Here is a 25,110-nt window from a genome sequence, read left to right on the forward strand (position 1 = left end):
TTAAAAGATGGATTCAGTCTATACACTCAAACACATATACCCTCATTGAAGTTGATTCTGCAGGCAGGACACACACACACACACACTGAGCTCAAAACGACAAGCACATCACAATACTGCATATTTCATCAGTCTAGACAATCACCCCCGCAGTGTGGAGACTACCTCAGTAGAGAGGGGTTTTCTCGAGGACTGCATGGACACTTCCTGGCTTATGTATGTATGTATGTAGGTGCAGTATGCGGTTTGGCTCAGAAGCACATTTTGTTATATTTTTTGCAATTACCATTACATCCCAAGAATAATCAATAAATAAAGTGCTCTGACACTAAAAGGAAATACATCTGTAATCTGTGGAAGTCGCAGGACTGTAATAAGTGCTTCCAATCTTTTTGATTTGCCAACTTGGAAATGATTGGATGGCTTACTGTACCTGCTTGTCAACCTACCTACCTGCCTAGTGAGTGTTTGTTTACCCCAGTTTGGAGGAGTGGCTTTGGAGGGAGGTCTGAATGGAGGGGTGGAGATTTTGTCAGTTGCATTTTTCAAAATCTTAAAAAAAAAAAAAAAAAAGAGGTACTCACAAACCACATACTGCACTAATGTACTGAAGGATGAGTGTTTCATTCACAAATAATCTCTTCTAGAATGTATTATATTCTAAATGTATTATATTGTACCATGCAGTGACGGCTGGTTCATTAGGGTGATATGGGCGATGCAACACCAAAGGGAAAAGATAGTTTTTTTTCTATCCCATTCTACCAGTGTTATGCTAGTAGCTTCTAGATTGTCCTGCTTCTGAATATCATTGTCCAATCAGCATCAAGTCATGTTCTGTAGAGAACCACCCCTTTTAGATGATTTCAGTCTGGTTGAAAATCATCCAGGTTGTTCTGATAGACTTACATGTAAAATCTTTTTCTTCAAACTGTAAGCCCTGTAATGCATCTCTATGGGTTCTGGAGGGGCTTGCACTAACGTGTTTACATCATACAGTATGCATAATAACACAGATGAAACACGTACAGAGAAAGTGAAAAAGCATGAAACATCAAAGATGGTGCCTGACAGTATGTACAGTAGCAGTAGGCTATGTCAAATCAAATGAAATGTAAAGATAAAAGTACCCTAAATAGTTTTATCCATTGACCATTATCAGCCCCAGTGCCACTGCTCTGTATTCTGGATTTGCTGCACCTAAATAAAATGTAGGCCTATGTGATAACTGAATCAGATGATTGGGAGAGTAATTTATTTTTAATTAATGCTAAAGTAGTTGCCTTTACATCCAAGTCTTTGAGGGTGAACCGATAAATGGCAGCAACCCATATTGCTGACCATCACTGTGGAATGTTCATTCATTTTTCATTTATGTTAATTCATTGTTGACCCAAACACTGTTCAAGCCTGACAATGAACTAGCTGTCCACAAATACTGTAGCCTACAGTAGACTATGTAAACTAAGGAGCACTCGTTTTACAGTATATTGCCATCTGGCTACAGGGGGTATTGCTATGTGAGGTGACCGGAAAATAACAAATTGTTCGATGCAGTGTGACAATGTCAAGCTACTGTAGCTGATTTAAGTTAATCTTCCCATTGAACAGGTCACCTTAACCATCATTGCAGCAATTGCCCCTCCTGGGACATTTGGCAGGAACCGCCACTGGTACAGTACCATGTATTATTGAATATATAATGATGGCCGTTTACTGTGATATCACACAATCAGGAAATACAATCAACTGAACAGTTAAGGCCAATCTTGTTTAACAAAGACGACTGAGACAAGGCAACAAATGAAAGCACTGTATCTTTATTCAATGTAAAGAACAGCAAAACCTGGGCGAAGGGATGGATAAAACAACATGTCATTAGCCCCACAAACAAACCTTCACAACAGAGAGAAGTGAACACTTTAGAAACGACCTGTACAAACAAAACAAAACAAAAACAACTTTAGCTCTGACAAAATGAAACCATTACACCTCACTATTTTTTTTTAACAACACTACAGGGAGAGGAGAGCAGGAATGAACCTACACCTCAGAGATATCATTGTCTCAACATCAAGGTTGAAATCATCTCAGAAATGTTGGCTATAGATCTTCTTTTATAAATTATTATTCTGCATCCTACCTTTGAGGATGTAATACAGTACAGCACAGTGACATTGAAGTTTCAGAAGAAGGCGTCGTTTTCACATACGTAGGTTAAATATGCACTGATCTCAGAAACTAGGTCACTGTGATGAAAGTTGTCAGATGTGCTTGTTGGGTTTCTCATGTTTGCGGTGAAAGAGATGCAACACAGTCTGTGAGAACTGTGATCATGTCTAAAACTCACTAAACGCATTATTGATCATTTATTTTAGCATAGCAAGCACAATCAAGCAAAAGCAACATGACCAATGTATACAGTACTTATACAAACTATCGTTTATATAACTAGGGTAACTTCAGATATTAATGGACATTTTCACAGAGCCTATACATTTACCTAATGCGTGCACAAGAAAATGCATTTGGCTTTAAATATGACTGACTAGAATGTCCACCTTCCTCTCCACGCTGAATTGAAGCCTAAACAGACTGACATTGACCTTGTTTGTCTCGTTTGACAAAATATGTGGCCAGTCTATAACAGTAGTTGACAGGCCCGTGTGCATGAACCTTGGAAGGGTCACTTTAACCACCAAGGCAGTTTTCTAACAGAGGCAAGGGTCTGAAGTGATGAAGTATTGAGTGGTGTTGTAGCTCTGACATTAAATCATTTACTCAGAAACTGTAGGTTAACTCTTAGGCCATCCTATGGAAAATAATTAATTATCATCATAACCCTGGGGCATGTTGTTGAATAGTCAGGGCCTGGCTATACTGTCTATGTAATTTCTGATACAAGCCGCCAAATAGTTCTTTAATCAATCTCTCTAGCTATTCTCACTGTCAAACTCAATTTTTCTACAAGCAAACCATGCAATAGCATATTACTTTTTTCCCCTCCTCTCTGGCAAAAAGGTAGTTTGCCACAATACATATTCTGGCAGGAATCAATATATACTGTATGGTGAAGGCTGCATACTGTATTAATATCACATATTGAAGCAGATGTCACAACCTATTTCAACTCTTAACAACAATATTTCAGCTCTTCTCCTCTCTATACTACATGAGCGAGTGTATAAAATAGGACGGGTTGTCTATAAATCCTACAGTACAGTATGCCTTGTGATCTGCTGTCCTTGTGTTTGTACATAAAACACATTGAAGAAATTACTTGGTCCTTGGTTCAGTCACACGCTGTCCTGACCCTTGTAGGATCTCCGTTTTGTGCTGCTACTGTACCTTTTCACATTGGATCACAGTGTAAATACAGCAAAACAAAATGACTACTGTAGCAATGCTCCAGACGCCAGCCTACTGTACGTGACAGAGGTAACCACCAAGAAACGCAAGGTTGTATGTTTCAATGAGCCACTTGTCAAAAGCAACCCATTTATTTTTCTATTAGAAGCTTGTTCTTCTCATCCCATGTATAAACACAACACACAATGTCCTTTGAACCCCAACCGTCATTTGCTATTTGTTATACAGAGACCATACATACAAGAGAGAGAGAGTGCTCTCCAAAACCCAAGGTCCTGTCAGTGAGCATGTTGTCAGCTACCGTACCCTTCAGCATTGGGTGGAGACAGCTACCACAGCCAATAAAGAGATAACTACGATCCATACAAAACCCCTATCCAGGTTCATGGTTCATCTGGGAGCTGTCTTTGTGAAGGGATCCTCTATTTACTGTACATACAACACTGGGACATGCAGTTCAATTGCTGAAGAGAGTGAGAAAGTATAGAAAGTACAATACAACATCCCTCGCAGACATCTGCATATGCACAGTTAGATTGGAAAAGTGCAAACTACAGTAGATACTGTTCTGGCGAAGTAGCTTGATGGATATGTGAATGACAGCGTTACACGGCTGAATGTAAGACAGCAGGTACTTATCAAATGTAAAAATGAATAACCTGACTTATTAATGTTCCACAAACTCTCAACTATCATTTGCATTAACAATATCTACAAATTCACGTTAGTACTGTAACACTATGTTGATTAATTAGAGCTGTTACCTTTAGTGTTTATACTCTACTAGTTTGTCTATTACAGTAGGTTTTCTACTGGTTTCTACCCATCAACGCTGATGCTGGGCTATATCATACTGTATATCACATGTCTTAAAGTGTAGGTGATGAATAGAATAAATATATCTAAAAATATCTAAATATATTCCTTATACAGTATACATATATGACCCTATACTGTATGTAGCCTATCTTTACTGAAGCCGTCTACCTTTGGCCTCATGGACAATATACTGTACAGCTGATCCCCAGCTCCAAGAGAGACACAATACTTCACAATACCTCAGGACCAAATCCTAACTTAGCCACTATGTGAATTATCAGGCCAACTTAACACTCGACATTAAAGCATTAATTACACTGAAATTCCATAGATCTCAAGTTAGAACTTGGTCCTCTGTGAGTAATCGGGGACCGGAACAAAAAAACAAGCCTTATAACTCAATAAGACAAACAACATTACTGGAGGTTGCAGACACACACACACACCTGTACAGATTGTCATGCATTAACCTATGTTCGATAAATTGTACATGGTTTGTATTTTTTAACACACCCTTAAGATAAGCCACAATAAATCTGTATCCATCCTCCACAAGGTGTCTGTTGAGAGCAGGTTGAGAGCATCCTAGAAGCTCACAGCCCAAGGCCGTTCCCCTTCATTACCTTAAACATGTATGCTGTTGATATGCGTTATGGGCTGTTTTGGAGCATGTTATGCACCCAATATACCAACACCTACTTCCCATCATCATTGTATTATAGAGAAAATGTGGAATGTGATAGTCATTGAGAAAATCTGGCGTGTGATAGTCATTGAGAAAATGTGTGTGATAGTCATACAACAGAGTCACATTGCTGTGCGTGTGTGTGAATTTCCTCTGAACTGTAGCCTGCAGTATATGGCACTGGATTTGATTCACTTTCCACAATCGGTATGATGCGAGTCATACTTCATACCAGTAGAACTGAATCTCCAGAATGGCAATGGGAGATAATATAGGGAAATAGTCATCTCACAAAAAACAGTTTGCTTAATCTCAATGGGACCTCACACCTGTAAAATCCCATTTGAAAGAAAAGAAACACCACGGACAGGCACGCGGGTCAAAAGCTTTCATTATCAAGGGGAAAGTCATGGGTCTTAAGCATGATTATGTATAAAAAAGAAACAGAAAAACACTAACAGCAGATCTGAGGTCAGTATGAAGTACTGTAATGCTAGAAGAGACTGACTTTATTTTTTTAAATTTTTTTTAGCTCTTTGAGGCATACTACTGTACCACAAAAAGCCTAAAAAGTGTTTGGTATCCTAAAGCAGTCTAGTTTGCATCTCATCTGGTTGTACTGACCCTCTACGCATGACAGCATCTCTCTACCTTGGGCAAGCTTTGGCCCACTGGCCCACTACACATAATCATGTCGACACCAGTATGCATGTGTACTGTATCTGTGTGTGTGTGTGTGTTTGTTTGTGCATATATTTGTACAGTATGTGTGCCAAAAACATTTTCTTGATGGTGTGGGCATTAAAAAAAGGCACACTGCATCTCTCTTTTTAAGCATACTCAGCCTGTTAAAACAATAAGAGTCAGTGGCCCGGAAAATGTACAGGCAGGCCCACAGGACACAAAAGCAATTCCAGTTGATATTGCATCGGTTCTTTTGAGATTCAGCGCCAGCAGAACGCCAGACACTGACGATTATTAATGATGTTCCTATAGAACTCTCCACAGGCTGTCCCCTGGCTATGGGAGCCCCACTATAGCGCTAGGCAACCAATGGCTCTCCTACCCTTTTCTGATGCGCAACATGGGTAAAAGGTTTGTGTGTGTACTGTACTGTACACACATACACAGGCGGGTTGAGGACCTGTCCTCCCTAATGAGCTACAATGAAGCACTCCCACAGATGCTTCCCTTCCTTGTTTCTGAATAAATCAATACTGTGTCTCAGATATGACAAAACAACCAAGTCTCACCTATTCTACCAAAAAAGCAAATAATCAGGATACAATAAAAGAACACTTTGACTTTATACATGACCCTACGATAATAACATTTGTCTTCAATCTACTAAGAACGGCAAATATCAAAATCAAGTCAAATACAATGATACAATAGCATGTCGTGGACTTGGCATCTCGCCACCTCAGACCTAGCAGAGGTTCTAATTCACTTCGGAGGGTTTGACACCATGATGATGGGCTTCCTGTTCACATATGTGGCCCAGTAGACCAGGTTGAAGATGAAGAACAGCACTGGGAAGATGATGCGCGATATCTTGTCCACCTTGCTGACGCGGTTGTACGACTTCCTGGCCTCCATGTAGGGGTCGTCCATCTTGGGGACGTGGTGGTGATGGTGTTTAACAGGAGCTGTTGTGGCGCTCTTGGAGATGGTTGTTAAACCTTGGTCTTTTGCTACATTGATGGCATAAGTAGTTCCAACTATGTTGAACGTGTTGTTTGACTTTTTGGAGAGAGAGGCTGATTCTCTTCTCTGCAAAATTAAAAAAAAAGAAGCAAGAAATCAGGTCTGAAATACCAAACTAAACCATACTTCCATTTGAACTCATATAGAGGAAACAGAAGCAACACAAGACGCCACACAAAGAACAAAACATAGCCTAACCATATCTTTAATCCTGGCAATGTTACTCTGAAAGGGTTCCTGAAAAGAAAAGTAGACAAGAAAAAATGTTTTTACCAGTTATGTTAATGACCAGAATTCAACGATGACAATTATCATTGTCGCCATTGTCTATCTCCAGGTGCAAGTAGAACATTTCAGTCTGGCATAGAACAATGCATACAAAAACTTCATTACACACTCAAATCTGTCTTCGAACCCCACAAGGATAATTGGCTATTCATTATTTTCTTTTTTCCCTTTTTTTTCTTCCCAAAATGACAAAATTACCTGTGACTGTTATGACAGGAGGATGCAATGATGCCAGTGGTACGTAGCTAATGAGACCAGTACAGCATCCCTATTCTGCATGATGAGGTCCACAGCCAAGCTGTGCAGACTCCTGCTGGAGGGACCAGACCAGGACCATCCCTCCGACCCAGACAAAAGGGGCTGGGGTCACAGAACATTACCCATCCACGCTCTAATAAATGTTAAATTGCGTGTGCTCCCCCAACCCCCCCCCCCCCTTACAAGATATACATACGTGACCGTGAGCAGAGGAGCACTCCAGGGCAGAAAGAGAGATGCTGGTTACAGTAACATGCACAATGGTTAGAAGTTTAGGAGGAAAGAAATGAGAGGAGGTTCTGTGTGGACGAGATCACGGTTTCATCTCCAAAGGGAGGCCTTGTTGCTTGTTGTTTTTCTGAAAACCAAGACCACAGTGCAGAGCGTGGCGTGGCGGAAGGGGGCATGGTTGGGAGGTGGGGCTTGGCCAGAGGGAGTAGGACACGCCGGGGCGGGGACGATTAGACAAGCTAAATCAGTGCGCCTGTAAACACCCCTGCCAGACTGCACCCGGGAGAGGATGAAGCTGTATATAGGCCGGAGATGGGGACTGGAGGACAGGATGACGGGAGCGGGGGTGATGGATGAGTAGGAGCCAGCTCCAGCTCCCTCATGCCACGCCTGCCTGCCTTTAGGGAATAACACAAACAATTCAGATTCTTTCACATGCTGTGTTGTACATGTGCGTCCTCATCATTGCATAACCCTGACAACAACTACAACCTTAGGTGGTGCTTAAAGGTGTAAATCAAAGTTTTATGGACCTAGGGTCATTGTGATAAAACACCAATTAAGATGGATTTTGGTCTAAAACGACATAATCAAGAAGAAGTGGGAGACTCATGGGTAAGCAGGCCGGTTAGAGGGCTGACTCTGGGGTAATGAAGATTACAGGGTTAGAGATGCGGGGTGAGACAGACAGACAACGCAGACTCTTAACAAACTCAGGGACACCAGCAGCATCCAGCATCAAACATGCTGCACTGCAAAACAACAACAACAACAACAACAACAACAACAACAACAACAACAACAACAACAGCCACCACACAATACCGAGCCCCAGAGACAGAGCAGCTGCTGTGAGTGTAGGTGTGTGAGTGTGTGTGTGTGTGTGTATGTGTGTGTGTGTTTTCCAGGGCGAGGGCTCTATCTCCTTCCAATATCATTGCAGAGGGTAAGTTTGTGGGCAGTGAAGGCCGCTGCCCCCTGAACGCCCCCAGGCTTTCACAGGGTATTGATTCCACATGATCCAACTTTACCCCAGGCCCCCTCAATCATAGCCCTGGCTCAGATCAGCATGAGCGGAGGGAGAACTATTAACAAGCGTCTCCCCACCTTTACCACTGCAGCCTAAGCGTATTCATCCCTTTCGTTTCGAGTTTCAAGCCTCGAGCCCACCAACCTGACACACAATTTTAAGGCAGTGCCATATGTGCCAATCACACTCCACATTGGGTAACACTGGGTTGCTATTACTAGAACAGCGATTGGACAGTAACTACAGTGCTGTTACCAAATGGAGCTATTGGATGCTCAGTGTTACTGGAGTCCATATAATGATTGTCTACAGGCAGATACAGCAGAGGCATGGTACCCTCGTGAGACCATCCTGATCTCGCGAGCTCACATTCAGTTTAACTCAGCAGATCAGTCTGGATTTCCCCGTATCTAGAACGATTATTCTCTGATTAGGTTTTGACCAGGCCAATCAGGGACTGTGTTCTGACTGTTGTTCTGCCCCCCAGTAGAACGTAGCCCCTGGTTGGTTCCCATGGCAAAACAGTTTCTCAAAGCGACAAGCAGTAACGTTAGTAGAATAAAGACATCCATGAGTGCAGTACTGCAGAAATAGACTCAATAACAACTAGAAAGGGTGCTCAGAGAGCACATGGCTCTGCCCATAAAAGCATTTTGTTGGTATAACCGAGTTGAAATGGTTAAACTCACTCCTCAATATATGGGAATGGTTAAACTCACTTCTCAGTATAAGTATCTAAAGCTGAATTGACTCCTCATTCTAACGAAAAGCCAACATTCAAAAAAAAAAAATCTTGGCCAGGACTTGAACTCAAAGAATCTTGGTTGGGACTTTAACTCCAGACTCTAAGTCCGGCGTTCTAACCACTTGGCCACCAGGCAGAATGGTAAACCTATCAGAATACCTAAACATGAAATGAAAAGAAATGGGCAGCCAAGTTTTGTTTAATTTGTGTATCCGCCCAGTGATTGGCTCCAAAATGATTGGTTGTTAGTTGGCCCATGCTACACCCCTCCACCGAGTTTTGTGAAAATCAGTCTGGTAGTTTTTGCGAAATCCTGCTAAATAACAAACGAACAAACACATGCGACTGAAAACATTACCTTTCAAGGAAACAATTAACAAGAACAAGAGTAGGCTATGCACAGAGTTTCTCAGAGGAAAAGATGTTTTCGCCATTCTTCCGGAATGGATTTCGCAAAACTTTTGTCACACTGATTGACTGAAGGAGTGAGTCTGTCAAGGCAAGTATTCCCACCCACAACACTCGTTCGAGATGCGGGGAATGCTAGACTGAGCTGCAGAGAGAAACAGAATGTGAGCTCGCTAGATCAGGATGGTCTCACGAGGCTAGTGGCACGGTGCCTTGTTTATCACATACTGTGACACTACAAACAACACTACAGAAATGACTTCAGGGCAAAGACGCTTCTGTGGTGGATTTTGGTTAGCATTGGGTACACAGATCCCTGAGTGAGTATACATTTGTACCCGTTGGCTCTGTATATGAAAGTGTTGAAGGACATAATTGGAGCAGGAGTGTTATATATGGGTATGTGATGGTGCCTGGATATCTTAAAGGTCAACTATTAAGTTAATTTTCAACAAGTTAATATAGGTCTCTGGGGTCCCCAAAACATGTCTCTGAATATTTTTGATGAAAAAAACACTCAGAAGCAGTCTAGTATGCATCTACATGTATTCCCCTCTGTTTCAATCCTGTTCTGGATGGGCTGTTTCTATGTCTGTAGCTTTAATGCAAATGAGCTGCTGCTTCCCACCCCCACTCTGCCCTAAAGTTCAAATAATGCAAAATTAATGCAGTAGGACACTTCTGAATGGTTAGTGAACACATTTTCCCAACTTTTTCTTTCAGTTGGGGTCAGAGGGAGGTGGCGGTATAATCCTAATGAGTCCTCTTCTCAGAAGGGGAGGCAAATCTGAATGGCTTGTTGACTCACACGTTTTCAGAATTTGGCTGGCCAAACAACCTGGCTGACAGGGTCTTCTTATTTTACAACTTGTGTGTTAGTACAGTAGGCCCACCAGAGACCCAAATGTAGGTACATAAGCACTGAAAAAGTAGGTTTTCATAACGGGAGACCTTTAAGGCTGAAAGTCTTGCTGTGTGTTTACACAGGACTGACAAAGTATCTTGGGCCTTAGAGTGTCCCTCTACGTCTGTGTTCTGGGAGGTGTTGGCATATCTTGTGGCTTTGAGCATGTGACCTTGATACTATATACAGTATGTGTAACCCATGTGAAGGGCTTGCCCAGGTTTGGATTCGAACCCACAAACTCTCACTTGTGAGGCGGTCGCGTTAACAGTTGTGCCAATAGGGACGTCCCTCTTGGAGGGACTGTTAGCGGTCCTTTGAGGAGTGAGTTTAACCAACTTCTCGCTACTACTACCTGAGATTCACGATGACACTAACCGGGTTTCCATCCACCTCTTAAAATGTTCATTTTCCAAAATTGCCGGAAAAAAACTTGGAATGGAAACGCCAGAAATTCGGAAAAAGGCTGAAATATCGGAAAAAGGTTTTTACAAAGTCAGCGTATCGAAAGTAGGAAAATGCAACTTTTTGCAATGGAAACAGATTTTGCGAATAAACGATGATGTTCCAGCTATTTCCGACAGTAGCCTACAAGAGGTCATTGCATTTACTCTTTCTCATCTCTGCATCAAGACGGTGATGTAAGCTGACAACGCTGACAAAACAAAGTTCTCCCAAGAGCCATCAAGTTTACAAAGAATCTCTCCATCTCATCCTAGTTCAGTACAGACCTGTGATTTGACCAAAAAGTCAACTCTTCTTCTACGGGTCTTTTTTTCATTTTCACGAGAAGCGCCACAAAGCGCCACCATATTGGGAGTCAGCAGCTTGACCTGCTGACTCCCAATATTCGCAAAACAAAACTGAATGGAAACGTGCGTAAATTCAAATTTCTCACAAAATTTGCTTAAAATTTGCGATACATTTGGATGGAAACCCAGCTACTGTCACTTGTTTAGGTGTGTGTGTGTAAGAGAGAGAAAGAGAGAGAGTGACAGCTAAAATGGAGACTGTGTAAGTCCCTGTGTGTGTGTGTGTGTGTGTGTGTGTGTGTGTGTGTGTGTGTGCACGTGTGTGTATGTGTGCATGGCGGTGGTGTACTAGCTTGCTGGGAACGCTGGCAGCTGTAGAGTGTCTGTGCTCTATAGAGACGGTCTCATTACTGCAGGGTGTTGCCGACTGTCTGTCGGCCTGCATGAATTAAACATGTTCGAAAATCCCTAATCAAGGTAAACGCTACCTCCTCCCAGCGCTAATGCCCTGGTCTCGCAGGAGAAAGAGTCCAAGTGTCTCAAAATAGCTACGTGCTAAGGAATGGTAATTACTGTATCACAGCATTGTGTCGGCCAAAATGTGTTGTTATGATTCAGAATTTGCTAGGTGGAATCATGGAAATGAATCATATCAGATCATGCGCTTTCAGCTCAGTACATCTGAAATGTAATCAATCTGGGAAAATGCCACCAACATCGCCGCTGATGAAATCTCGACAGGTCCCTGGGTACTAAGAGGAGGAGCAGGAACCTCCTTAGATTGTATGAAAGGACTGCGCTGCTGCTGCTACTACTGCTGAACAGACAAACACGCCATTTCTAATAGGAAGGTGGGAAAAGCCTTAAATTACCTCTGACCGACTCTCATCCAGAACACCACTCCGGGCATCAACAGAGACCGAGCGCAGGTCCAAAGGAGTTCACCGCCATCTGGCTCCATTAGGAGCGGTGGCTGGAGGCGGGGCTCTGATGACCAGGGACCACGCCCCCACCAGGACACACAGCCTCCCGTTAAACACCTACTGTACAGTACTCATTCATTTCTCTCCCTCTTCATTCACCATCCTCTCTGAAACAGAGGCTGTGAATGAGGATGAAAGCACACTCATCCGCTCCCTAGCGGGCTTCTCTCGGCCCGGGGCGGCGGTGGTGACGGCGGTGCGATCGCACCCTCGGTGACCCCTTCCTCTCGTATGTACAGTACATACGAGAGGAGTGCCTCCTCAGCACATCGGCTCCAGAGAACGTGTGGACTGCCCGCTGAGATGGTGGCGTATGAAAGACAGAGCGCTCCGCTCAGCATTGTGATTCACGGGATCATCTACGAGACGTTTCATGTCTGCGATATGCAACGCTGTCAATCATCTGCGCGACCGCCACTCAAGTTTCAAAGGACTGGCAGAGTCTGACTGATAGATATGAATCCTTCACACTCAGCAATATACTGTATACTGTATGAAAGGGATTTGTAGCACTGTAGCATCTGATGTGTTGGTGGACGACAGCTTGAGATGTTCCCCCTACATGAACGAGATTGAAACATGTGCTTCGTGAATATTAGATATTGCTGACGGCTGCAAAAACTTTCTCAGAACTTTTTTTTTTTTGGAATAAAAAATGGCAGTAAAAACACAATCCTTAATGAGCTCTCCATGTCACCTCTTGCCTTCATTATCCCTGTCTCTCAGGCTGTATTGGACCTAGTATACCCAGTGTTTATGTACTGAGACTCTAGGACTTCATATCCTGCTCCCAGCGTTCCTGCTCTGCTGGGCTGTTAATGAGTAAAAAAAGTGTCTCTTTAGATTACTCCTTGCTGGTTTCAGGAAGTTCAGGCGGATGCTGTGTTTCTCAGGTACAATAACTTTTCATGCCAAGAGCAATGCCACACACAACACGAGAGCTCGGCCGGCTCACGGGCCACACCTCTGAGTCATTAGCTCGGGGGACGGTCATTTTTCAGTAGGATACCAAAGGGACTATAGATAGATAGAGAGCAAATAATCTAGAATAAGCAAGAAGTCTCCCGACTCTGAAGTGGGGGAGACAGGCTCATTCCATCCGCCGTTCCGGCAGATTAATGAGAATGGAGACATGGTGGTGATTAGTTACCTCCCTAACACCAAGAGTAAGCAGGGCTTTTAGGAGTTGCGCTGTGAGCGGTTGGGCTGTGCTACCCTCTATTGCTCAGTGGTGTAACATACTAAAGGTTTACCATTTGTATTGTATGTTTCTCCCTGATATTTATCATCAGGATCAGGCCACGGTTGTTTCAGTACTTACCCTTATTTCCTGTCCCTCTTTCTTGCCATCCCACGCCCAGCTGCGCTTGGTGAAGTAGTTGACTGTGGCAAACTCAATCAGGGCAGAGAAGACAAAGGCATAGCACACTGCCATGAACCAGTCCATGGCTGTGGCATAGGCCACCTTAGGAAGGGAGTTTCTAGCACTGATGCTAAGTGTTGTCATTGTCAGAACTGTGGTGACCCCTGAGGACAAGAAGGAGGGATTAGACATTGAATTAGACTGTATAATTAGAGTGAACTAACAAAAATGCACGTCTATGACACTCTCTCGCACTCAGAAGCAGACAAGCATCCCACATACTATATAAGCTGAACAACATATACAATGGAGTGGATCACACAAGAAGTGCTGACCCTGTACACACAGCACACATTGTCACAGGGCCTGACTATGCATGTTTGCCTCCTAAGAGACCGTTCGAAATTTATGGGAGAGGATCACTGGAGGACTTTAGAGTGCTCGGAAATAAAAATGCATCATCGCCCTCCCTCAGACAGAAATATATTTTTCCTTGACCCTCCCCGAGTGATTGAAAAATAATGATTGACCCTCCCCCACCAAACAGGCAATATTCAATATGGTGTTACGAAGAATATTCAATATGGTGTTATAAGAAGAAAACAACTTGAAAGTTAAAATCGAGTCGTCCACACCATTCCGCATGTTGGTGTCTGTTTGCGAGTTGTTCTACCTCTACCCCATCATCACCAGCAGAGCGCACTGATTCGACAGACTGATAGGGCACCTAAAGAGAAATGATACCACAGGTCATACAAAACAGCTTGCTGGATCCCGAAAAGCTGAAGAAACTATTTTATATTTTGATCGATTAAAATTTGTATGACCCTTCCCTGGACTCAAACTAAAAATCAGTAACCCTCCCGCGGACTAAAATTAAAAAGCATGACTCCCTGTTTTCCTCCAGTGACCCCCTCCCATAGATTTCAAACGTTCCCTAATATCCTTACAGTTTCTGACCAGAAACTTGTGGGCAGCAGCTATACAAACTGCTCTATAGCCATGATGGTAGCGTTAGTCTAACAGATCTGTGGGACAGCCCCAGAGGAGCTGTGCCAAGGCTTGTCTCTTGATAAACAGTTATGCCTGTATTGATACAGCACAGGCTGCTAGGCAGCCCCCTGCCATCTGTCTAGAGGAGGCTCAGCAGAGACCCTCACAGGGAGAGAGAGATGAACAGATGCAGCCTGGAATCCTGCTGCTGCTGCGGCCGGTATGCGGACGCCACGTCACAAGAAGTCATGGATTTGAGGGGTGGTTGCTGCAACATGGAGAACGTGACTCCTGTCGCAGCAAACATTTTAGTCCATGGTGGGGGGGGGGCTTGGCATGGATCACAGAACCATTTAGGGGTGTAATGATACAGTACACTAATCTCACGATACGATACGATACGATACACGATATTGGGTTGACGATAACAATACGATAAGGGCAGGTGTGAAGCGTTGCAGTAGCGCTGCTGTTCACACCAATAGTGCATTGTCCACATTTCTACTCCAATACACTGTGAATTTAGAGCTTAATTGTTGTAATATCATGGATAGGCCTAGAGACAAAAGACGTGTTTGTTACCAGCGTTGTGTAGCCAGTGATACGGTGGATTTTGAATAACAACAGAGAGAGATTTGAGAAGATAAATCAATTGCTGTGTGAAATCTGAATCTTTTATAGGTCACCGTGTCTTCATCGTCACCGGGGATTTAGAGTGAAATCAGAGGGGAGATGAGAATGGGTGTCCATCAAAGCAGATATAAGCAATAATTCCACATGGCCTGGCCCCAGCTGTCTCATCTGTTAAAAGAAAGTATAAGTTCTAAAAACTGACATTGCGGTGACGGAGGAGGTCAACTCATTTCACAGACTCCTTGATAAGAAATCTGACTCTGCAGCGTTGGGAGCCCTTTCTGTTGATTTATATGCAGTAATACAGTAGAATGCAGTTCTGTACGTTTGCTGTAGTGACATTTAAATATATATTGTTGAGTTGCAATTTCATATTTTGACAAATTGTGGTTTCATAATGCATTATACTATCTCCTATAGTATGTTGGCTGAATTTGTAAGAAAAATAATAATAATAAAAAATCGACAGCTTGTAATGTTAACCGCCGAGAGGCTGAAATCTCCCCATATAAGTTTCCATACGACTCGCAGGCAATTAGAAAACATCAATAGGAGAGCAAACTGGAATGTCACTGGGGATTGTATCATATTGTGTCCACGCTGCTGTGCGTCTGCAGAAACCATAAATCAAGCCTTACACTTGGGTGAATGAGAAAATTACAAACCAGATTATCCACACAAAATATCAGGTCACGCCAGCCAGCGCAGATTCTTGGACCTGGCAACCCTCCAGGGAACAAAATGATTAATTAAATATCAACTTTCCCACAGCGCACTGGGGCTGCTCATACTCTCCGATTTGGCAACTCTTTATCAGAGACATATGAGGCGTTTTTTTCCTGAAACATTTACCCAGATTTAAAGCTCTTTGCGTTGCTGTGGATGGGCTGGCAGTGGACTCTGACGTGGCTGTCCAGGCCCTCAGTCACCCAGCGCTGTCTGACTCACCGGATGCAAAACAACAACAACAGCAACCCAGCAGCCGCTCCGCCAAAGACGATTGTGATTGGTTTAAAGTAATACAGCTTTTTTCCCCCACTATCCCCGAATGAGTCCAGCCAGACCTTTCTCCAGCGCTGGCAACAGCGTAAACAAAATGTGGAGATAGGTCTGGCTATGCGAGACGACCCAGTGTGAGACTGTCTCCCCCCCTCTCTCCCTGCCCCTGACCAGATGTGTGGTGTGTGGTAGCTGCAGGGCAGCAGCCTGGGTCCGCAGCAGACCCGACACCTTGTCAACCAGGGCGCTTCTACACCTGAACACGCCATCACTCCCTCCATCCTCTGGCTAGCCTCACTGTGATTACTGCAATCAATCCTGTCAACGCTGTGCCATCGTGCACTTTCACTTACAGTATAATTGCGTAGAATCTAACGCTTTGGTGAGATTACACCCAGCCCCCCAGCAGGCACAGACATCAGAGTGTGTCTGCTGAGAACATCCTTGCGGTCTTGGCCTTAATTCACATGACCCTAGATTAGAACAATGAGAACACTTCCAAGGGAAGAAACCCAGTAAGTTACTAAAAAAATAAAAAAAAAAGAGATGAGAGATGAGATGAGGTCATATTTACTCATCCCCAGGGGGAAATTAGTTAAAAGCAGCCATGCATAAAAAAACATAAAGTGGACAAAAACCGTAGTCATAAATAAATGTCCATCATTATGAAATCGAAAGTGAAAAACAACTCATATATACCGCTCCACATGTCCTTGGTATCTAGCTTTAAAGCAGTGCATGTCTGCAGGTATGAGCAACCTGCTAGAACCTGTCTCCTATTTATGAAAAGACATGAAGCAACATTGGTTCGAGTCATATTGGTTGAAGGCATTTTCCTCATCTAAGGGAAATGGAGCAATGAAAATAGGGTAACCTTATTAGGCAGAGGACATACTGCCAAATAAAAGCAGTGGACAACTCCCACTCAGGTGAGGCTGAATTGCCACATGTTGCATGAGTGATGCACAACAAGCTGAGAAGTGCTCTACTTATGGCAGAATGGAACACAGAGCTCCAGATCCTGATGTCTAAAATGACCAATCTAGTCCAGTCCACTGACAATCTGCTCTGTCTTTGCATGGTATTCACCTGTCTCGTTCTCCTGTATACTGTCTGGTTCTCCTAGTACTGTGTGGTTCTCCTGATACTGTGTGGTTCTACTGTATAGTCCTGGTACTGTCTGGTTCTCCTGTACACTGTCTGTTTCTCCTGGTACTGTATGGTTCCCCTGGTACTGTGCAGTTCTAGTATACTGCCCGGTTCTTCTGGAACTGTCTGCTTCTCCTGTATACTGTCTGGTTCTCCTGGTACTGTGTGGTTCTAGTACACGGTGTGGTTCTAGTATACTGTCGGGTTCTCCTGTATACTGTCTGGTTCTCCTGTATACTATGTGGTTCTCCTATACACTGTTTGTTTCTCCTGGTACTGTATGGTTCTCCTGGTACTGTGCAGTTATAGTATACTGCCAGGATATTCTAGTAATGTCTGGTTCTACTGTATATTGTGTGGTTCTCCTGGTACTGTGTGGTTCTCCTGTATACTATGTGGTTCTCCTATACACTGTCTGGTTCTCCTGCATACTGTCTGGTTCTCCTGGTACTGTGTGGTTCTAGTATACTGTGCAGTTCTAGTTATACTGCCAGGTTCTCCTGGTACTGTCTGGTTATCCTGGTACTCTGTGGTTCTCCTGGTACTGTGTGGTTCTAGTATACTGTGCAGTTCTAGTTATACTGTGTGGTTCTCCTGGTACTGTGTGGTTCCCCTGGTACTGTGTGGCTCTTCTGTATGCTATCTGGTTCTCCTGTATACTGTCTGGTTCTCCTGGTACAGTGTGGTTTTAGTATACTGTGCGGTTCTAGTATACTGTCGGGTTCTCCTGGTACTGTCTAGTTCTCCTGTATACTGTCGGGTTCTTCTGGCACTGTGCGGTTCCCCTGTATACTGGCTGGTTCGCCTAGTACTGTGTGGTTCTCCTGTATGCTGTGTAGTTCTCCTGTATGCTGCCTGTTTGTCCTGTACTGTATGTGCTTGACTGCATCATGCCCTGCTTTCAAACACTAATTAGCTGACAAACAGGGGCCGGCTGGGGAAGCCACTTTGGGTTGCCATGGCACACTCATCACAGCTTAAAAGGCACAACTGTGGGTTTCCGTGGCTGGAGAGAGAGGAGGGGGAATAATGCGTAGGCTCTTATCTCTGAGTGTGGGGTAAACTGATTAGAGGAAACATATGCTAGCTGGCTTCTTTACATGAGAGGCTCTAGGTGGTGAGATTAATGTTTTTCAATGACACTGATTCCTCAAATTAGTCACGTTTCCAGAACACTTCTTTCTACAGCATAAAGGAAATGGCTGTGAAGTCAGGCAGGCACCGGATCACCTATGGTGTCAAAACCTGTGCAAATATACACTATCTGTACACTCAACAGACAGGTTTACGTTTTGGTGTGTGTATGGTATGTTAACCAGTAATCAACTGCAGTTTTATGCACTGCTTCCTGGTTTTATTTATTTATTGGTCCTCAGCTGGCCTTACTTGAATTAGGAGGACATGTTTTGTTTTTCTCTATGACTGGAGGGTACTGTGTGGTGTTCAGTATGCCCTGTCACACTACCTCGGGGGACAGAGCAGAGCAGGCTTTTCCATTACTCCATCGTGTCCCTTAAACCCGAACGGATGGACCTTCCTTTCTCTCCCATGAACTCAAATGGGCAAGGCTCATGTTGCATTCTGCCCCATCGCAGTCTCCATGGCGATGTTTGCAGGATCAGCTCTGCTTTGCACCTGATTTGTCTGCAAACGCCCCCCCCCCCCCCAACCCAAGAAATAAAACATATGTTTACAAAGCAAGAGGTATCTCTTGCCAAAGCAGGCAATAATCTTTTGAAAGTTGGCTGGCTTAAACTTGGTCCAATATCCTTTGCGAGAGATGCAACCGCAACACTTATTTTTATCACTTCCTCCCCAGAGGTGGGCACCTCACATTCTCCCACTTAAATCTCTTCCAGGTTCGCTCCAGCTAATCTGTAATTAATTAGGTGGTTTTGTGGTTGGCCAAGGTAATTACAGGTTTGATCCAAGAACAGTTTGATCCAAGAGTGGTTTTAAAACCAAATTCATCACTGTCTTGACCCAGCAGAGCCAACATGGCTAGAGTACTGTTTTTATACACTTATCTGAGCCAGAACCCGAAGATTCACCATTTACACCCTCCCATGGCACTCCAATTCACCGAATGCCTCCAAATAAAAGCACAAATGCCGTAAGCTGCTGTCTCCGCACACTTGTTTTGACATATAGTTTTGTAAACTTAACAACAGTTTTGTTGTTGATGCTTTATAAATCGTCAGAATGGTTCAATTACTAGTTAAGAGACATTTTCAAGGGATAAAGAGACAGGGATAAAGATACTTACCGAATACGGTGCGGGCAGGAACCGACTCTCTGTTCAGCCAGAAAGAAACTTGAGATAGAATGACTGTCATGATGCATGGGAGGTAGGTCTGAATCACAAAATAGCCAATTTTCCTTTTCAAATGGAAATACGTTGTCATCACTACATATTCTCCTAAGGAAGGGGGGTGGGGGAGGGAGAGGGAGAGGGAGAGGGAGAGAGAGAGAGAGAGAGGAGAGAGAGAGAGAATGAGGGAGAGAACATGAATTATTAATACAGCTCATGTTCAGTCCAGACAAACATAAGCACCCTGCTGAAATAAAATAAAAAACATTTAGGAAAGTTAATACAGCAGCATGCATTTTGGAGGAGCTGCAGGAGGAGGAGTGCACTGTACTGTATTTGAGAGGGGAGGTTAACTGATTGCTCGGTGTATCACCGTGTCTGGTCGTTAAAGACAGAGATTGGTTTCCCCACCACTGTTGGTCAGGATTAGATGTTTTGACCTTGGCGGCGGCGGCATCAGTAATGTGGTGACAAACACGGCTAGTGAGTTAGAACGGCACACCTCGTTGCGGCTCCGCACTAAGAGACGTGTGATGCATGGCGACAGGCTAGAATGTGCCATCTCACTGGAACTGGGTTTTAAAACATGCTGCATGTGATATACTGAGTGCCTGGGAGTGAGCTGATCATGTATTCCTTGCCCTGGGCAAAAAAACATGTTGGCCATGTCCATAATGTAACCTCATTTAGTTAACGGGACACAGGGACATTTACAGTAAGTACAGTATGGCTGCTGTAGTGTCTCTGGAGCACATCTGCACAAGCTGCGTCAGTCCGTATCCGGTTTCTCTGTGTCTATCATCGTCGACATGCAACCTGGCTGAACCAAAACATGCCTGAGGCTCTGGGACTTAATACATCACAACTAAATAGAGCTTGGACAGTATCTATCTGGAATGGATCTTTTGTCTCTGAGTATAAGCCTTGAATGGGTAGTCTGATTTGAATGGCTGGTAAAAAAAACCAAAAACGGTTGACCCTCCCTGATGAGGGTCCAGAGAGAGAGATAGAGAGAAAGAGAGAGAGAGAGAGAGAGAGAGAGAGAGAGACACTGTCAGTATTGTGGGTGTTGTAGATAAAGGGCTTCTGCCTACGAATACGGCAATCAGAATTTAAGATCAAATGAATGGCTGATCAACAGTGCTGGCTGACAGGATTTCCTATAATTTGCTGCCAATTCAAATGGCCTGCAGACCGGGGCGCTATCAGAGAGAGGAGGCAGAGAGTCCCATCAGCTCCGCAGAGCCTATCTTTGTAGCTCTGCTGAATAGTTTTCTTACAACTGAAAGAGAAAATGTAGAATACTTGTCGGGGGGGGGGGGGGGGGGGTCAATGCGTGTTTCAAGCGTGTATGTTCTCTGATTACATGCCATGTAAATGGACGCTGTTGGTCAGCCTTCTTCACCTTCCCCAAATTTCCTGAATATTTGTTAACACGTGCCATTTTTTCACAGACAGAAAAGGGCTGAGAGTTTGTCAGTGTCCAGCAGCCAGTCAGAGAAAACCACTACATTCAGTTATCAGAGGTTGATTCATTCCGCTCAACTCAGCAAGTCTCTCCATCGGTGGCGGTGAGACCACAATGACCCCAATAACACCAGCAGAAACCAATCGATGAGCCAGCTGCTTGCAAAGCAGCCCAGACAAATTACTTTACAAAAAGACACAAATGGAATGGTTAAGTATAAGCCAGTGGAGGAGAATAGGAGTGAGGAAAAAAGGTGGTGAAATGAAATCACCCAAATTATCCAGTATGACAGGAGTGAAAAATAAAAGACCAGGCCTTTTATTACCTAATAATAAACCTTATTGTGTCCATGTTCATGTCTTGAAAGTACGGGGTTCTTCTGCTGGTGACGGTGTTTGTTAGAAGTGTCTACCTGTGCTGGAGCGGATGGTCTCCTTCCCAGTCACGTGGCCCAGTAAGTCATACTGGTTGAGCCTGGAGCTTCCCTCCGCCACGGCCACTGAGTTCTCATCTCCCTGCGTCCAGATGTAGACCACCTCCTTGTTAGTGTAGGCATCTGTGGAGGGAGAGAGAGAGAGAGAGAGAGAGAGAGAGACAGAGAGAGAGACAGAGAGAGAGAGAGATGCATACACACTGAGTATAAAAATCACTATTTTCCATAAAATCCCAATGGTTACTAATGCTTCATTCGGATAATGGGAACAAAGGCTATGAGCAAAACTGGGTGGATTGATCTAAATGAATGGATATCGATGAATGGGAGTGTAATAACAGCAGCATGTCTGTGGTTTGTTGATTAGTTCATAGATGTGGCAATTTGAACTCAAGGTTTTATCCACACAAAGACTAATGTCATACTAATGTCTGTAATTTGGATTTAAAGGGACAAGGCCTGGAGATGAGGCAGAGATGCATTTTATGCAGAATGCAAAGTACTGTACACTTGCACAAGGTTGCATGGGTACACGCACTAACACACATGCAAAAAACACTCTTTACTACATTACAGGAGAAGGGATCATGCTAAAATACCCCAGCTAAGCGCCAGGAACATGATTCACACACCAGGCCGAGGTTCGCAAATTAAACTTTTATCTCCAGCTAAGAAGCTATTGTTTTATCCTCTTAGGGGGACCATTAATCAAATACTTGCATTTACTACATGCATAATTGCATTTACTTTAATAGCTCCTCAGCTATGAATAGCAGTAATTGATGATGAGGTGTATAATTCTATCTAATAAACAAGTGTGTTCTGTGGTTGGCAGCGTCTGCCTATGGAGGACACACTGTGGCTGGAGTCCCAGCACTGCTTCTTGGGAAAGGTCAACAATGTCAGACACTTTCATAGCATAATAAAACCCTGTTCATGGCTCTGGAAACTTCTCTTAATGGTCAATCAAACTCCCAGTGTTCCTCTCTGAATAGCGCATCAGGACAACGTGTCACTCAGGACGAGGTGGCACAGTTGATGTACTAGACAGCAGAGTACTGGAACAAACCAATAGTAACCAAAGTGTCTTACAGGAAAAAAACAATGTTTTTTGTATTGGCATCGCCGATCAGTTGCAAGTATAATTCTATTATTCTAACTATTAAATATGTGTTTTCCTTAAATGAATTCATTGCTTACACAATACTGTGCCTGAGTAACACATCATCAACCTCGTTTCGATAATATAAATCTCAGGAAACCATTACCACGAGCATAATAACATGTACAACTCATACATATGCATTGTTCTTTCACAGAGCTCTGGCTTGTATTGGCTTTGAGATTTTTTGCAAAAACGTAAAATCATGGACCTTCACAGAAATTATATTTTTTCTTCCTTTTTTTTCATCTGCGGGACAAAACAAAGTCTGGTGTATTTAGCTGATATTCAGATGGTGACAACCTGACACCCTGTACTGTAGGTTCACGGGCTTGTGGGAGAATAAAAGGCACTTCTGTTACGTTTGTAATTGCTGCGCCATCCGGTGAAAAGAAACTGCATGTTAACATAGCGGTGATTAGGGCTTTGCGAACGTCACAGGAGATTGCCTGTATTCCATGGCGGACCTCAACAAAGGTCACTAATTACTTGCCAGCGGTGAGCTGCTGAGTTAAGGAGCTGATTGTTCCCGATTTTTTGGCGACGGATTTCCGTTGATATAAATACAAGATCTAAGGAGCGTCACGACTGCGCTCAAAGTCTGCAAATAGAAGCCGTGCTGAAAATGCAGCCTTTTGGCTTATTGGCTTATGTTTTATTCACAGCTTCATGACCACTGCGCCTGTCTGATCTTTAATATGGACTGGTAGAGTTATCATCACCAGGAATAATAACTTAGAGCACCCCCCAATGCTCTCCCTAACCCCGGCTCCATACAGAGGTGTTAGACTGCAGTTATAGGAAAGGGACTAGCAGCCTTGATGGAGAAGACAATTAACGTCTGAGGCACAATCCTCTATTGTGCTATTCGAGATTGGAGCCTGATTAAATTGATTCCCCAGCCTTTACACCATTAACAGATAGTGACTTGGTGAAGGAAACAGACCCGTCATTTTAAATGAAGATGTCTGCCTTGCTCTCTTACCCCTTTATGGCAAATGGAAAAATTCACACGCCAATGGCGGCAGCTGCCATACAAGGTGCTAGCCTGCTCATTGGGAGCAATTTGGGGTTCAGTGTCTCGACCAAGGATACTTCGACATGTCCGGACAGGGGGCGCTGGGGTTTGAACCCTGCGATCATGGACGACCCGCTCTACCTCCTGAGCCACAACAGTCCTATATAGCTCTTGGCTGTGTGCCGAAGTGTCCTTGAGCAAGACACTGAACCCCAACATTGCCCACATGTGGTACAGTGGTGCAGTACCTAGTACTGTCGCCTTACAGCGAGAAGGTCTCCGGGCCTTTCTGTGTGGAGTTTGCATGTTCTCCCCATGTTGCAAGGGTTTCCCCCATAAAGAACCCAATATGATAGACATGCAGAGGAACAGATCGCTAACGCTGTCCGTCCCTGGCGAAGACGGACAGGAGCACTTGGTTGTCCCCCGGGCGCAGCCTATGCACGCTGCCTGCTGTCTGCTCCCGGCTGCCCTTGGGGGAAGGACGACGGAATGAGTTAAGAGCAGGAGTACATTTTCAGCGGTGGACGCTCCAGCTATTTGTGTGTGTGTGTGTGTGTGTGTTTCGGCATTGCCGCCTACACTGTGTAATGTGTGTGTGTGTCTCACTGTGTGATCAATAAAGATGTTTGTTTGTATATGTGATGTCATCAATGAGGCCCTTACAGATGTATAGCTAGAGAAACTTACAACTCCCGAACTTCAGAGGACAGGCGTGTGCATCCATGGGGAAGTCCTCCAGATGCATGGGACACTCAGCATGTATGGTCAGCCTAGGACAGAGAGAGAGAGAGAGGGAGAGAGAGACACACACACACACACACACACACACACACAGAGTGAGCAACAGAGAAAGAGACACAGAGAGAGACAGAGAGAGAGAGAGAGAGATAGATAGAGAGACAGACAGACAGACAGACAGACAGACAGATAGATAGACAGACAGACAGACAGACAGACAGACAGATAGACAGACAGACAGACAGACAGACAGACAGACAGACAGACAGACAGACAGACAGATACAGAGAACAATGACATTTTACTAGTCAGGCCTCCATGAAAAGTTATTCCTATAGTCATGTTAAACAAATATACTGCAGATATGACACCTGTCACATGGCAAAAACCAAGACCATGTTAGTAGTGCTGGTGTGGTTGGTTTTCATATGTTCAGACAACCGTTCCTTCGCGTGAAGCACCTGGTTAGCAAAGGAACATCTGTGATTCTAAGTCACGCTGCTTAGAAACAAAATGATGCCTCTACCACAACCCAGCATAGCATTGATATGACTACAGCTGCTGTTCAGTTTATCCAACACAGACTACCGAGCTCTGTATCCGACCATGACATTTCCATTAACACACTAGCCCCTCCTCTCCACCTGCAGCTGGTGTCCTG

At 44.0% G+C, this 25,110-nt stretch overlaps 1 protein-coding gene across 2 annotated transcripts in view; it reads right to left on the minus strand.

The window, feature by feature from the left end:
* Nucleotides 1-6,319: 6,319 nt before the first annotated feature.
* The window catches only part of gabra3 (gamma-aminobutyric acid type A receptor subunit alpha3), a gene marked incomplete at its 3' end in the record, with an annotated part of 50,049 nt that continues 31,258 nt past the window's right edge, over nt 6,320-25,110 (minus strand). The window contains exons 4-8 of one of the 2 annotated variants that reach the window (XM_084450016.1): nt 24,399-24,481; nt 21,508-21,651; nt 19,583-19,735; nt 13,501-13,706; nt 6,320-6,646 (exon numbers count right to left, since the gene is read on the minus strand). In XM_084450016.1, the coding sequence (XP_084306142.1) occupies nt 6,320-6,646; nt 13,501-13,706; nt 19,583-19,735; nt 21,508-21,651; nt 24,399-24,481 (913 nt within the window). Of the gene's footprint in view, nt 6,647-13,482; nt 13,707-19,582; nt 19,736-21,507; nt 21,652-24,398; nt 24,482-25,110 lie in introns of both variants that reach the window. The other variant, XM_084450015.1, reaches the window with a different exon arrangement.

This window comes from Borostomias antarcticus, assembly GCF_949987555.1.
Source record: "Borostomias antarcticus genome assembly, chromosome: 15".
NCBI classification, from domain to species: Eukaryota; Metazoa; Chordata; class Actinopteri; order Stomiiformes; family Stomiidae; genus Borostomias; species Borostomias antarcticus.